General features: G+C 52.1%; 1 protein-coding gene across 3 annotated transcripts; it reads right to left on the bottom strand.

The window, feature by feature from the left end:
- Window positions 1-2,521: 2,521 nt before the first annotated feature.
- On the bottom strand, window positions 2,522-13,969 carry LOC141974631 (uncharacterized). Of its 3 annotated transcripts, none has more exons than XM_074934480.1 (5): window positions 13,558-13,969; window positions 7,766-7,963; window positions 4,757-4,807; window positions 3,939-4,100; window positions 2,522-2,849 (listed from the first exon to the last, which is right to left on the bottom strand). In XM_074934480.1, exons 2-5 carry the CDS (start codon window positions 7,953-7,955, stop codon window positions 2,752-2,754), a joined length of 501 nt encoding a protein of 166 aa, XP_074790581.1. In that variant the 5' UTR covers window positions 7,956-7,963; window positions 13,558-13,969; the 3' UTR covers window positions 2,522-2,751. The 3 variants fall into 3 exon arrangements, 2 of the variants coding, with proteins under 2 accessions (XP_074790581.1, XP_074790580.1); XM_074934479.1 differs by lacking the exon at window positions 13,558-13,969 and adding an exon at window positions 12,822-13,231; XR_012635785.1 differs by lacking the exons at window positions 2,522-2,849; window positions 3,939-4,100; window positions 13,558-13,969 and having other exon boundaries at window positions 4,797-5,126; window positions 7,766-10,197.
- Window positions 13,970-15,023: the final 1,054 nt, after the last annotated feature.

The raw sequence follows: 15,023 nt of genomic DNA, 5'->3' as shown, positions 1-15,023 counted from the left end.
TTTTTTACTGGTGACCCCTTTCACATAGCAAGCCTCTGAGTGCAAACCCCTTATGAATTAAAAACACTTGTTTATATATTTAACACCATTATAAATGCTGGAGCCAAAGTGGAGTTTGGGGTGGAGGCTGACAGCTCGTGACCTCCCATGCAATAACCTCGCAATCCCCTGAGAGGTCCAGACCCCCAGTTTGAGAACCCCTGGTCTAATGCTTGTCCAGCCCGTGTGCAGCGTGGTGGCTTGTTTTGGTAGGGAGGGGGGTTTGGGGTTTTTTGAAATATGAACACACCTACGGACTAGGGCTGGCCAGAAAACAACATTTCCACTTCATAACTAGCATAAGACCCTTCCTGAGCATGTGTGTGTTCCCGAACAACCCTGGGGTCAGGGCGCTCACCTGTTTGTCTGCTCGGAATGAGGCACGGCAGGACCTGGAAGCCAGGACTCCCACAGCCCACGGGAGGTGTCAAACCAGCGGGCTATCGGCAATCCCAAGAGCGTTCTCTTTGGCAGAGCAGAAGTTCCCCCCTGAACTGAGTAACCTGCCCAGCAGAAGGTTTGTTTTTGACCAACTGGCATTTTTCAATTGGAAAACATTTTGTTGAAAGTTTCTGGTCCTGCTCTACTGCTCATGGGTCTGCCTGCCTGACAAACGTTATCCAAAGGAGGCCCAGAGCAAACGCCATTCCGGTTCTGCCTCTTTATTTATTTTTGCTGCTTCCTGGTGGATAACCAAGGGCCTGAAACCCTTTTCAAAAGATTATTCTATGTTGGTGTGACTCCTCCCCGGCCTCACGGGGAGAGGTTTGGTGAGATTTCCTTCGTTGGTTTGCAAGTTGACTGGAGATCCTCAAGAGAAACGTAGCAGAATTAAAACAGAAACTTTCCCGAGTTTCCCTGAATAATTTTGTTTCCCCCCCTCCCTTCCCCTGACAGGAAAAGGGGCTCTTTGTAAAAAGGCAGGTTAGTGGCTTGGCAGCTCTGGATTGGAAGCTGTCCTCGCATAGCAGACCCTCTGCCCACGGGGCTGGGCTGGAGGGAGAGGGAAGCTCAGTCTGAGGTCCAGTCAGCCCTTTGTTTCTCTGCTGCAACTACCCCCAAAGGGTAGGGATAGGAGCAAGTTAAATGAGGTTGCGGGATGCAGGGAATTGTCCACTGGGATCTACACTGAAACCAAAACTCACTGTATATTGGGCACTAAAGCCAGCCAAAGGCAAGGCACTAGCATTGAGAGGCTGAGCCAGGCACTTCTTCCTCGGGAGTTACAGCACAGACAGCTGCTTTACTGCGCAGCAACATGCCAGTGTAGACAGGCCCCACCAGCGTAACAGCATTCGCTCCTCACCGGCTTTGGATTGGATGCCTTGGGCTTCCTCACCAGCAGCTGCTGCCGCGGGCGGCATTCTGCCCTCCGTGGCACCTGGGCAGCCGTCCGTCTTCAGCGGGTTTCCTAGAGGCAACTGTTTGGAGCTCAGTAAGCAAGCCTGTGGACGATGCACAAGGTGGAGATGGAATCTAGCTCCTTCTCCCATTGCTGCGTGGGGCTGTCGGACGAGTGGGAATGAAGCCAAAATGAAGCAAGCGGTGTTGGCTGGTCATTGACACCAGCTCCCTGTGTGCCAGGATCCACTTCCACGTTGTTCAGCACTGAACTCATTGTAACTATACCGTTTCTTTTGCCAAGTTGGGCAGCTGCAGGAGGGAACCCACAGTTTGTGCTTCTGAGGAAGGGTTCTCATGTCAGCCAAGATAAACGCAGCTGGCAAGGGCTGCTTACATCGCAGAACTAACTTCTGCCTTCGAATCAGATCTCTTCTCCACGGGGCTAGTGCGTCTCTTCTCTCATGCCAATGCCCAAGAAGCTAGAGGCTTCTGGCTCAGCCAGTTAGGGTGCCCAGACAGCAAGTGTGAAAAATCGGGACGGGGTTGGGAGGTAATAGGTGCCTATATCAGACAAAGCCTCAAATATCGGGACTGTCCCTATAAAATCAGGACATCTACAGCCAGTCTAACAGGGGCTGGGAGCAGGTTTCAGGCACTCAGATTGATTTGGTCTTCGCAGGCTACTGACAAGAACAGTGTTATCAGCATTTCAGAAGGAGGGTTAAATAGCTGACTCAATTGCAGCCAGAGAGTAAAACTGATAGCAAGTCCTAAACCCAGGAGGGTGACTGAAGGTCTGGCTGAGAGCGAGACATAGGGCTAGCTAGAGATTGTGTTGTCACTTAGCCTGGGCAGGTGGGATTGGCAGCATCCACACTCAGGAGCAGACAATGCGTCTGGTGTGAGATTTCTCTATTCAGCCTATTGTGTTTTCTCAAAAACCCCACGGGGACAGGCATATGTGCGCTTCAGGGAAAAGATACAGGGAGGATCAGCTGATACAGCAACCTGCCACCCAGGCAGGACTGGACACAGAATTCACTCCATAAGCATCTCGCTTGGAGAGGCTTTCACAACCTCTGATGCTCCCAAGGGTTTTGACTCTCCCCACATCAATTTCAAACCAACAAGTTTGTCCATTTAAAACCAGCTTTATTGTTTTCACACCCCCCTCCCGCATCATAATCAGAGCAGCTCAACAACGGTCAAAGAGAAGGCAGAACAAGTGACACGTTGGCAGTAGCTTTTCCCAGGCAACAATGAAGTAACTGCCAGACCCCACATGCTGTTCTGGCCCAGCTTTGCAGTTTAAGGGTTTCCAGGACTGGTCAGTGTCTACTTCTGAGGCCAGCAGGGCTTGCACGGCTTTCATTCATTCTTAGAGAACCAGGAGCCAACAGCTGCACCTACAGATCCGAGTGCAGTGCCCAGCCCAACTTTAGTACCTAGTGAGAGTCCTACAGCGCCTGCAAAGAATCAGAGGAACAGCTAGTCAGTATCACTACATTGCACTAGTCCGTTGACTCCCTTAGAGGAGTGACGCCTGCTCTCAGTAGTGTAAATCCAGAGAGACTCCAGAGATCAGTGGAGTCACTCTGGACTTGCACTAGCATGACTGAGAATAGAATCTAGCCCAGAGCCACCAGCTCACCCCTGCCGCTGGCCTCTGTGGATAAGGGATAGACTACCAGTGAAATCTGAGAATGAGCCCTTAACACTTTCTGCACTGACATAATGGACTCTGCTATTTTAAGGCTGCTGACTGCAGTCTTCTTTCTTACCAAGAGCCGCAAGACACTTGTGGGTTGAACACCTGTTGATCTGTGCACCTCTGCCTTGGCTCACTTGCATCATCCATTATTGGACGAGTCCCTGATCAGAGGTACGGTGAACCCAGTACTGTATTTATTCCTAACCCGCCAGGGTTTTAGCTCTCATCTCTCCCCCTCACGACTCCTTCCTAGAGGAAATAAATCCTTTGAGCGTCTAAACCCAAACATGTGGGTTAGTTCTTGTTCCTGCAGTGAGCTGAGCACGCACCCCAGTGCAATAGCTCATGCAATGTTGGGACACGTACAGCATCCTTGCCTTAATTTCTGATGGCTTGAGCTGTGGATTCAAGGAAGCACCTCCCTCCATCCCACCCCCATGGTAATCGGGACTTCCACCTTTAGATGCAAATGCTGGAAGGCACAGAGCACCAGGGCCTGGCCTGACAGTTTAACCGAAGTTAAAAAGCTATACTTGGTAAGATACTGAATACACAACATGATTTATGCTACTTATTTCGATGAGGTCAGGCGCAAGCTAGCCAGACCACCACCATCACCAGCATACTGTTGAATGCATGCCCCTGCAGGTCATGTTTGCAAGGTCAGTTAGCAACACATTTGGTCAAACAATATAGAGACTTTGCTCTTCCTTCTAAAGGAAAATCAGAGCTTGTCTGGAAGTGGCAGGATCACTTTTCCATGGTGAGTTGTTCGCAAGGCAGGAGAGCACCGGACACGAGTCTGAATGAGGCATCACCTCCCGATGCCCCATCGTAGGCTTACCAGCTGATTGCAGGGCTGACACAAGACTCCCAGCAGCCACTCCTCCTCCATTGGCTATGGCCGCTGCTGACATCATCTTGGAAGCAATTGACCCAGCTGCAATGCCTGCTCCAGTAAAGCCTGCTGCCCAGATTGCTACTGGGGCCCCAATGACTGCAACTCCTGCATTAGAGACACTGCAGTGTTAAGCACAGCATCGGCTGTTAGGCCAGGTCTGTGCTACATACTTACAATCAGTATAACTACATCCCCTAGGGGCGTGAAAAATTCACACCCTGAGCAACATAGTTCTGCTGACCTAACCCCCCAGCGTAGACAGCCAGGGCCGCATTAGACTTGCTAGGGCCCCGGGCAGAAGCCCTGCGACTGGCTCCAGCCAGAAGAACGTCCATGAACCAGCTCCCACCCACAGCTCCCACAGAGCTGCATGCCCTGACCTAGGCTCCCAGGAAGGGCTACAGGGAGAGTCATCCCAGGCAAGGCAGATCACTGGAACAACCAGGGCTAGGACACCCCATGCCTGGAGAGCCGTCCAGTTCCGCAAACTAGGCTCAGCCCCCCATGGGCACACACATGAGTTCAAATGCAGATTTCTGCTCCCCAGGCCAGTGACCCCACTCTTCCTCTGGAGCCGCTGCCGACTCACTGGGACACAGTCAAGCATCCAATGAGGTGTCCCTGCTCCCTACAGGCCAGCATATTCACTTATCTGGAGTCTCTTTGCCACCACTCAGCATGACACCTGCACTGTCTGCAGGGGGAAAAGCTGTGCCACAAAAAACTCTGGATGAACTGAGTGCTTTGAATTAGCCCCTTACCTATTCCGACAGTTGCCCCAATTGCTGCTTTCATGGCTTTGCTGCTGGACTCTAGGGAAAGAGAAGATTTGCATCACTACAATGAGATCAGCAAATTTTAAACACATAGACATGGAGGAGGAAGCCAGCTCCTGGTGCAGACACCTCCATGGTCCAGGCTTGTTTCTAAATCGCTGTCTAAATTTGCTGGATTTTGCTCTGCTGCAATGATCAGTAAGTACTTCCACACAAAGCAGGCACTTGCCAACAGGACACATTTACCCAGCAGATCCACTTTCTGAAGAGTTCCTTTGTCCTCTTCCTTCAGGAAGGTCTCTGACCAGCCCAGAGGAGGAGACTGGAGCAGCAGGAGTGAGAAGATTGTACTGCACTGGCATTCCAGAAACGGTGGTCCAGGTAAGAGCAGCAGAGAGAAGAGGCAGAGCGTTTCAGATGCTACAGAAAATACATTACCAGTAGCACTGGATACTAACCCACACTGAGCACACGCTTCATGAACATCACTCGGAGCGGAGGCCCTCTGTCCTTACACACGTAAAGCAGATTTGCCTCAGTATTGTTTGCTCTGAGGGGTGAAGTAATCATCCACTTAGACCAGCTTAGAATGTTTTTATTTCCAGCTGTCCCAACAAATCTGGGGGGAGGGATAGCTCAGTGGTTTGAGCATTGGCCTGCTAAACCAGGGTTGTGAGTTCAATCCAGGGTTGTGAGGGGGCCATTTAGGGATCCGGGGCAAAAATTGGGGATTGGTCCTGCTTTGAGCAGGGGGTTGGACTAGATGACCTCCTGAGGTCCCTTCCAACCCTGATATTCTATGATTCTATGAAATTCACCCCACCACTGGTTTCTGCTGTGGAAGTGTGTCTACTCTACAGAGCTGCCTTGATTGACCCTATCTCAGCAAACTTCTCCTGATTCAGGCTAACATGCGACAGCGTGACCATGCCATAAGTCAACAAGTGTGTGCTGCGGTGGGCTGTGACTCCCTGTGTCCGCACTAACACTGCATCCGGTTGTGTTACACTAAGGCTTCTGGGAACGTGTCCCAGGGTTCACAGCATCACTACAAACTGCACCACTCTCCCTAGGCATCATGGGAGAACTCTGCTCCCTGCCAGGGCAGATCTGAGACTGCAAAGATCTAAAACCTGGGAACTCCCGCAATCCACCTCGTTCCAGGAAGCCAGCAGGTGTGGTGGCATGGAGCCCGCACACAGCAGAAACACACTGCTGCTGGTAGCCGTTTCTATAGAGCTACTGATGTCTTGGCAAGAGAAGCAGGTACAGCAGAAAGCAGCAATAAGTGTCCCAGCAGCAGCCTTGCCCAGAGAATGGCAAGGCGTGATGTTGACAGGAGAATGTGTCAGCCACATGCAGAGCTTCAGGAGACAACTAAGAAGAAAAAGGGGAATGTTTTAGACTGAGTGGATTCAAGAATCTGAATCTTTGCAGGCTACTTTCTACTAGACCTCCAGACCCTGGCAATAAGAGGTGACCTATACTCTCAAATGTTTGCTTTGTATGATGGAGACAATAGTGATTTATAGGTGCTGGGGCAAACGGCTCTGTTTTGGTGCATCTTGTGAACAAACCAGCATAAGAAATCTCATTAATTGAATACATGCAAAAGCCAATTCCACCCCCCATAAAATGTGAGGTCTTCCCAGAGAGGGATGTTTCAAAACCCTTTCTAGTGAGGATTAGCAGCCGGACTGTCATCATCAGTACGCAACAGCACTTGAAACATGCCAGATAGTTCAGCATGACCAGATGAAAGGGAAGGAGCAGTTTAAATGTTAGTGGTGGTTACTCACTGACAGCAGCCATACGAATGCTCTTGCTGAATTCTGCAAGTCAAGCTCTAGACAGGCACTGGTGCGCTAAATGCAGCTGGCAGACGTTTCAGCCCAAGATTATTTATTTTACAAAATTTTTTAAAAAGCAGCCGATTTGGCACTGCTAAAATGCTGTGCAGATTTGTGTGGCTTTCACAGAACAGTGTGTGTCAAAATTTCAAGAGTCAAAGGTGTTTTGACTTTTTAGTTCCACACAATTTTGTTTGGACATTTCCTTCAAAATTTATTGTTTAAAAATATAAAGAAAACTCAATCAGAACAAAGTGTCTCGTTCACCCCCAAAACAAAAATTTTGCAAATGTTCAATTCACTGATATTTTAAAAACCTCACACTACCTGGATTTTGGCTCAAATCCTTCCCCAAAGCAAAAAAAAAAAAAAAAAAAAAAAAAGTTTTTGAATTGCCAGGAGACTGAGAAACCCACACGGCTTTCAACACCAAGTGGCATGGAGCATGTGACAGAAACTAGGTGTTTTAATCAGATACAGGTAGTGAAATTGCACATCAGAATAAGTTCTCTCTTTCCCTCCCCTGCACTGGGCTTGAATGCGCGGGGTACCGTTGTTGTGACATGAGCACATATGCCTTCCTCATAGCAGAGAGGGGATGTCATAGGTGCAGGAAGAAGGTGTTGTGCACCAGGGAGGTGTTGCCTCATTCCTGACCTTTGGGCATGCTCCCATCTGCTGCCTGCGTGGCTAACCTTGGATGCCCACAGTGACATGTGGATACATGATGGGTGCCTGGTTTATGAGCAGAGATTAAATAACTAGCTGTGCACTTTTGAACATGCAAAAATCCTGCACTGCTTTGCTTAGTGTGCTATAAAGAGACAACCCAACTGTGTCTTGCTTATGAGAGGGGCTCATTTCACAACAAGGTACTGTGGTTGAACCAGAGCTCCTTTGCCCTCTGCAGTCTGACTGTTAATGGTTTCTCACCGCACCCCACCCTAACCTACTTCAAATCCATCTGGGGACGTGCATGGTCTAGGGGGAGAGGGTGAAAGCTGGAAGTTACTGCCCACCAGGGAAGCTGTATCTGTCCTTAGTCATTATTGCCACCTCATTGTTCATAGTGTCGCCCCCCCTACCCCATAACAAGTAATGCCAGTGCACATCACCCATAGGCATGGTCAGCAAGGGGATTTACTGGGCTCTGATTCCGGTTTCTCCTCTGTGTCCGTCTCACCCGGTTCCTCTTGGTCCGGCGCCTGGTCAAACAGCTCCTCTGGCTCCTGGGAAGGATCTCCAGCCAGAGGTGACCTCATCGCAGACCAAGGCAGGGCCAAAGCAGCAGGTGCTAGTTCAGAACATGGTGATTCACCCGCCTTGGCCTCCATCTCTGGATCTGAAATCAGAACTGGCAGCTGAGGGTCGAGGACCTACATGGCCAGCATGACATGGCTGTGAACGTCAGGGCAGGGTCACTGCGTGCAAAAGGGGAGTCAGTGGAAGCCAGTGGGGAGATTCCAGTGGGATTGTGGGAAGGCATGGGAGGACTGCTTTGCATCAATGGTTAAGTTGTGGTGATAACCTCTGGCAACACTCCTGCTCTGCTGGGCCCACGGGCGTCCTGGCCGCCTACAAACTACAGTAACTCCTCACTTGACGTTGTAGATACCTTCCTGAGAAATGCTACTTTTAGGGAAACGATGTTAAGCGAATCCAATTTCCCCATAAGAATTCATGTAAATAGCGGGGGTTAGGTTCCAGGGAAAATTTTTTCGCCAGACAAAAGATATTATATATATATACACACATACTGTATATGTTTTAAACAAACAATTGAACACTGTACACAGCAACGATGATTGTGAAGCTCGGTTGAGGTGGTGGAGTCAGAGGGTGGGATATTTCCCAGGGAATGCCTTACTGCTAAATGATGAACTAGCACTCGGCTGGGCCCTCAAGGGTTAACACACTGTTGTTACTGTAGCCTCACACTCTACAAGGCAGCACAAATGGAGGGAGGAGACACAACGGACGCATGGCCGTGGCTGCAAACATTCCCTGCGGAAACTGAACGTGATGATGAACCCAGGCTATCCCACTGGAGCGCACCACTCCCTCCACTTTCCAAAGTGACGAGGGGTGCATGTGTGTGTGAGACAGAGACACACACACTGCGTGTGTGTGTGTGTGAGAGAGAGATGCACATTGCCCCTTTAAGTACGCTGACCCCACTCTAAGTACATTGCCTTTTTAAGTAGATCAGCAAGTTGAGAACGCAGCGGCTGCCAGCAAGCTCCCTCCCTCCTGAGCCCTGTTGTGTCCCCTCTGCTCTGTAGAGATGGAGTCCAGGGAGGAGAGGGCACCCTGACATCGGCACCCCTCTTTCCCCCCACTCCCTGCACAGCAAGCAGGAGGCTCCAAGGCAGAGGGCAGGAGCAGCAGACGGCAGTGGGGGGAGTGACAGATGAACTGCTGGTAATTGGTAGCCTGCTGGGCGGCTGCCCTCCAGGGAACTTAGGGGAGCGGGGAGCTGAGAGGGGGGCTGCTGGCCCACCCTGGTTCCAAGACCCCCCACCCCGGCCGGCTCGCTCCAAGGGGCTGCTCTTCCTGCAAGCAGTGGGCAAAGCCGGCGGCCGCCAAACGACGTTCTACGGGAGCATTGCGCAACGTTAAACGAGCATGTTCCCGAATGGATCGGCGAGGTAACAACGTTCACCGGGACGCGGTTAAGTGAGGAGTTACCGTACAAACATTCTACAGCTTGCCTCGGAAGCCAGGGGTGGAAGTAGAAATAGGGACTTACCGGTACGGGGCTGAGTTGGGGCTGGCTCTGGCCCCCAGAAGGGGCGGGGATGGGGCGGGTCAGAGCCAAGGTAAGTGCCCTTCCCCGCCCCCGCCGGGGTAGCCGCGGCAGCCGCTGGGGTAGCAGCCGGCAGCCGCTACCGCCCTGGGCCCTTTAAACCGCTGCCGCTGCGACCCCAGGGCTCTGGGGGCTATTTAAAGGGCCTTGGGCTCCAGTCGCTGCTGGGAGCCCCAGGCCCTTTAAATGGCCACCTGGGGAAGCCGGACCGCCCCGGTACGGCGCAACGGCTCTTGCTGGTACCCCGTACCGGGGCGCCCTGGCTTACTTGCACCTCTGTGTGAGGGTCACAATTCGTGGTGCGCGTTCCCCTTAGCGAACGGGACGTGGAGAGAGTTACGACCCATGGCTGAGTGGGGTCCTGGATCCACACGTGGAGGGGGGTCCTGGATCCACACCTGGAGGGGGGTCCTGGATCCACACCAGCTTCCTCAGCCCTGAGCAGGAGGAGACTGACACGCAGCCAGGCCAACTTCTGAGTCCCCCGCTCTCACCTGGGGCCCGAGAGGCAGGGGCAGGGTATGGGAGAGACGAGGAAAGCCGAGGCTAAGGACTGGCACTCTCAGGCTCCAGCTCCGTCAGCTCCCCCGGAGCGAGGACGTGATTTCCAGGGCGCACACGCCCACCAGTGCTGTTCTCTCAGCAGGGCGTCGGTGCGGCTAAGCCGCCTGCTCGGGCTGCAGGTTGCTGGGGCAGCTCACCTGCACCCCACACCTCCGCCCGCGCGACTCCCTCCCCCAGCTCATTGTCTTCATGGTCCTGCCAGAAGCGCCATCTGGTTGCAAGGAACCAGAGCTCCGCTGGAAGGGGGCTCTGCTCACACCCCCAGCCCCGCTCCTTTCTGCTCTTTTCCCTCCCCACCAAGCTTAGAAAAACATGCCAGGAGCAACCGACGCCTTACGGTTTGACGCCTCAAGAGGAAGGAATGGGCCCCGCTCCCATCCACGGGCGCAAGCGGCTCTGCCTCTGTAGCAGCCGATCCGGGAACGGGCCGCGTTGCTCGTGACATCGCAACTGCGCAACCAGGGCGGCACTTGGCCCCCTCCCAGCCCTGGGCTCCTGGCGCAGCTGGCCTTGGGCCCGGCAGGAACAAGGAGCTTTCCGGTGGCTGCAGAAGCTTTTCTCTTCTGTTTCTTTTTTTAATTGCATAGGTTTGACTTCGGCTGCCATTGCGGCCATGGGGAGCTGACAGCCCCTTCATGGAGTGACTCCATGGAGGCTTCCCAAGATGAAAAGCTGTGGCTAGATGGCTAGGGACGGGACACCTGCTTCTGGCCCTTTAAAGGGACAGCACGAAGCCATGCCTTTAAGATGAAATTTGCTACCTGCCTGCAGTGCAATCCACATGGAGTAAAAATAACCCTAGACAACCCAGTTACCTCAGGGCAAGTGAAACCCGGACAGCCAGTCCACGCCAAACGCCGGAGGTGGACGGGTGGATGTAGGAGACAGACGTGGTAACAGCACAAGGATCCTTCAGAGATGTCACAGCTCAGGTTTGGCCTCAAGGGTAGACACCTGAGTCTGCTGCAAAACCCAAGCCCACTGGAGAAGTCTGCACAGACCCTACAGCCTTGTGACTGCATTAGCTCCTGCTTCCCAGCCCATCTCCGGGGAGAACACACACAGGAAGTGGCCCAGCCAGTGCAAGGCAGAACGGGCTTCGAACAGCTGTCTCAGGTTTAATAATTAAAGGCAGCATTAGTAGCTTGGGATAAGGAAATCTGCCTGCTTAAAATAAGGGTTAAGAGGTTCCCTTTCACGCAAGACAAAAAAAAAACCTCGTACAGATACAGACATAAATTTGTTAGTCTCTAAGGTGCCACAAGTCCTCCTGTTCTTTTTACAAGACAGTCAGTTCTCCTTCCATTTCTGTTTAAAATAGTCTCCCTTCCAAACAGACCTGCTCGGAAGATTCCCCAGCCCCACATGGAATTAGCTAGGCCACTTGATCATTGCAAATTTCACTTACTCGCAGAGCAGCCGGGCACTAAAGAGAAAACACTCCGGCTATAGACAGGGAGCCCAGCATCCAGCTCCAGGGAGTCGGCTTTTATGTGGTTGTCTATGGATAGAGGAATACGCAACCCATCCCAAAGGCAAAGTAACTCATTAGGGAACCCTGCCCGTTTAACCTCTCCCATACTTTGCACAGAATTAGCAGGACTTATTTATCATTAATGTCCTTAGCACACAAACCCTCCCCCACCCACCTCAAACTTCTCCCCCCTGTGACCAGATGGTATAGTCCATATATTTTCTGATCGGGTGTTTAATTCCAAGGCTGGGCACTAGAAAGTGAGTGATTGAGGCGGTAGCTGTCTGCCCGATAAACATGGTGCAAAGGTGGCCTGCAAAGCGAAAAGGACCATGGTGCTTTGTTTTAGTTCTTTATGGTGGATAAAAAGGGCTAAGAGGATTACAAATTCTACATGGGTTTTTTTAACGTTAGAAATTAAGGTCTTGTTTAGCCTACATGCAACTGAAGAATGCGTGAAATGGTGACAGTGCAAGAGGGCAACCGTTTAGCAATCAAGAGAGGAAAAGATTTTGAGTCAGACTGCTTAAGACTTTGTTTCACGTTAATGCTTTATTTAACTCTATTGCCCAATAAGCACTTCAGAGAAAGGACATCTTTAAAGATCAGCACCCCCACCTCTTCAGTTAAATATAGGCTCCAACCCAAGGTCCATCTCGTCCAGTATCCTGTCTCCAACAGTAACCAGCCCCAGATTCCTCAGAGAAAGGGACAAGAAGCCCTGTAGCAGGCTTCTGTGGGATACTCTGCCCCACAGAAAGTTCTCATCCTAACCCCTAATAGTTAGAGACTGGCTTGAGCCCTGAAGCAGGAGGTTTTCTTATCAAAGCTCTCTGTTTTAGCATTATCTATGTTAGCTCTGTAGATTTCTGTTATCCATATAAACGTCCAATCCTCCTTTGTGAGGGTCCTGGTCTCAACAATCTCCTGTGGCAGTGAGTTCCACAGTCCAATTAAGTGTTGAACAAAAGACATGAGGCAGTTGCCAGCATATATCCCTGAGAGCCACAGGGAGTCCTCCAGTGATACCATCACAGCCAATCTTGACACTGCTGATATTTCTAAGGTTAAAAATAAAAAGCGGGCAGATGGGGTAGGGGAGAACCCTTTCAGGCCATCTCTATCCACCATCAAGAACTGAAAAAGTGACATAAACCAAACTTTGAAACTCCCTTTGCAGGTCACAATTAAATTCCTTTAGAGCTTTCCCTGTTTGAGATCCTGGGTAGACCAAGCTCCCAGGTCAAAAGCTGAAGCTAGCTACTAACCCTGATCCTGCACACACCCCTCAACATAGGTTTAGCTTTTGTAAGGAGTCCCAGAGGAGGGGTCCCTTGGCAAAGGGAGAGATCTTACCGTAAACCACTGTCCTCCAATGACTCTGGGAACTCCTGTCTTCTTGCCCCAGGGGTCGGCGAACAAGCTGGATCCTATTAAAATACCCTGGTGCCTCCAAGCCGCCCCATTCTCCCACGTCTCGTTCTTCCCAAGCATAGCAGGCATATAAGACACATGTACGTAGCATGCCGCACAGGTGCTGTCCATCGCCTGGTGAGGCTGACATATGCGCCACTGCAGCTGGTTGAAGGGGACCAAATCCAGTTCCAAGTTGATCTGGTTCCTTTTTACCAGCCCCAGGGACACACTCTCTCCAGGGCCCAGTCCCACGTCGGGGCTTCTGTCCCCCCAGACAAGTATGAGCCTGTGGTCTTCCTCCAGTGGCCGGGGTGCAGAACCTGTCCTGAGCCAGTGTCTGCAGGACGTGAGGACCCCAGCCCAAAGATACATACTTCTTAACATTCCATAACGCCGGCTGACTCCCTATGGGCATATGAAGAAGTATGTAGGGTTGGGAGGGAGGGGCTGCTCCTCCAGGCCGTGCACCTGGCAGCCCCCATTGGTGCTTGGTTTGTTGCTGTCATCCCCTAAGCTGCGTGAGTCGGGCCTCTAGCTGTGCGGGCAGGATGGGGTGTGTGTATAAAAATCATTTTCTGGGCCCTTGCTGGGGTGATGAGGCCCCGAGGGGCAAGCCCCCGCATGCACCAGCTCCCTGCAGCATGCACAGGGCTCCCCAGCCAGGATCAGCACCTACCACCATCTCAAGGCTGCTTTCCAGTAATCCTCCTGGACTGGACAAACCCCATCTCCTGGAGACTCCGAGGCAGCTGGTCCCAGTTCCCCCCTGCTCCAGCTCCTTCCCTGGGAGGCCCGTACTGGACCCTGAAAAGAGAATGCAATGAAACAGCAGCTTTAGAGACTGTGGGGCGGGGGGAGCTCTGTCCCCTTGCCCCGTTTTGTGAGCATCCCCTGGGCAGGAGGGAGCTGGGAGCGCCTGATGGCAGGGCCACCCCCACCCTGAAATGGCAAGTGCCCTTGGGGAGTTCAGCTCTGGCTCATGCTGGAGGTGGGGGGAGTTGGGGCTGTTGTATCCCCCACTGGAGCGCAAAGCTCTCGGCAAAGCCACATGGGAGACTGAGGGGCAAACCCAGGGCCTGTGCCCCTCAGGTCTGGCTCTTGCACGTCTCTGGCTGCAGGCTGATCATGCTCCAGCCTGTGGTGCTGATTCACTCTGCCAGGCTGCCAGCCTCCGGGCTGCACTAGGGAGGTTGGGTGAGCTGCAGAGGGTCCAGGTCTATGAAACAGTACAAATAACTAAGGGAATCGGCCCTGGAGACCCTGCTCCAAACTCCTCCCAAAGTAGTTGTGGTTAGGGAGCCTCGCTGCGCTGATTTTGCCCATCCCTTGTTTCCATTCTCTATCCCATGCTCCTTTCTGTCTGCCCACCGGGCCAGCCCCTTCGCCCCTCTGTGCCTCAGTTTCTCTATCTGTAAAATGAGGCTCACGGGTTTCGCTCTACCTGTCAGGCTTCATTCAATGTTTGCAAAGCATTATGGGATCCTCTGCCAGCAGGTGCTATACAAATGAAAAGTAATTCTACAACCTGGCTGCTGTCGTGGGTGTGGGTGTTTCTGTGCACGCACACATGTGTGCGTGCATATGTATAAAAAGTACACCGCTGTCCTCCGTTGAATAGAGTCAAACTGCTGCAATGTGTTTCATTGTCCCTATAGCGCTAACGCTGAAAGATGTTTAGGCCTGCGGTTGCAGAGCAAGATTGAGTTCTATCCCCGATACGGAGAGCGGCTGCAATGGCGCCAAAGGTCCCGAACCGGTCAGAGATCCGTTGCCGCGTGTATTACCTGCCCCCCACCATCTCCATTAAAAGTAACTTCCCCACAGTGATCCGGCTACATTAAAACCCTTCTCCAAACCAGCTTCATTTTTCATGGGACGACGACATGTTTTTACCAACCACGCTAAAAGCTCCACGTCCCCACCTCCTCTCCGCTCAGGAACGTTTTTCGTTTGTCAGCTCTAAACGCTATCGATTCCCTCCTGGTAGCAGGGTGGGGGGAGAGGGGGGCAAGTGAGTCGGGCTGTAAAGACAGAGAAAGAGGGACTGTCTCCTGCGTAACCTCTCCGTGCTGCCAGGGCACCTCCGGCCCGAGCGGCACTGACTGGAACTGGAACTACATCAAGGCGATTACGTTACCCACC

This window comes from Natator depressus, chromosome 19, assembly GCF_965152275.1.
Source record: "Natator depressus isolate rNatDep1 chromosome 19, rNatDep2.hap1, whole genome shotgun sequence".
In the NCBI taxonomy this organism is placed as follows: Eukaryota; Metazoa; Chordata; order Testudines; family Cheloniidae; genus Natator; species Natator depressus.
This window is presented reverse-complemented; position numbering and strand designations above follow the sequence as displayed.

Bases quoted from the DNA above. Each gene is read 5' to 3' on its own strand.
- LOC141974631 (XM_074934479.1), bottom strand. From the start codon at position 13,029: ATGTCAGCCTCACCAGGCGATGGACAGCACCTGTGCGGCATGCTACGT. The intron at 4,101-4,756 runs GTAAGGGGCTAA...TCTCTAATGCAG, and splicing joins TGGGGCAACTGTCGGAATAG to GAGTTGCAGTCATTGGGGCC. The intron at 2,850-3,938 runs GTAAGCCTACGA...GATTCTTTGCAG, and splicing joins GTCAGCCCTGCAATCAGCTG to GCGCTGTAGGACTCTCACTA.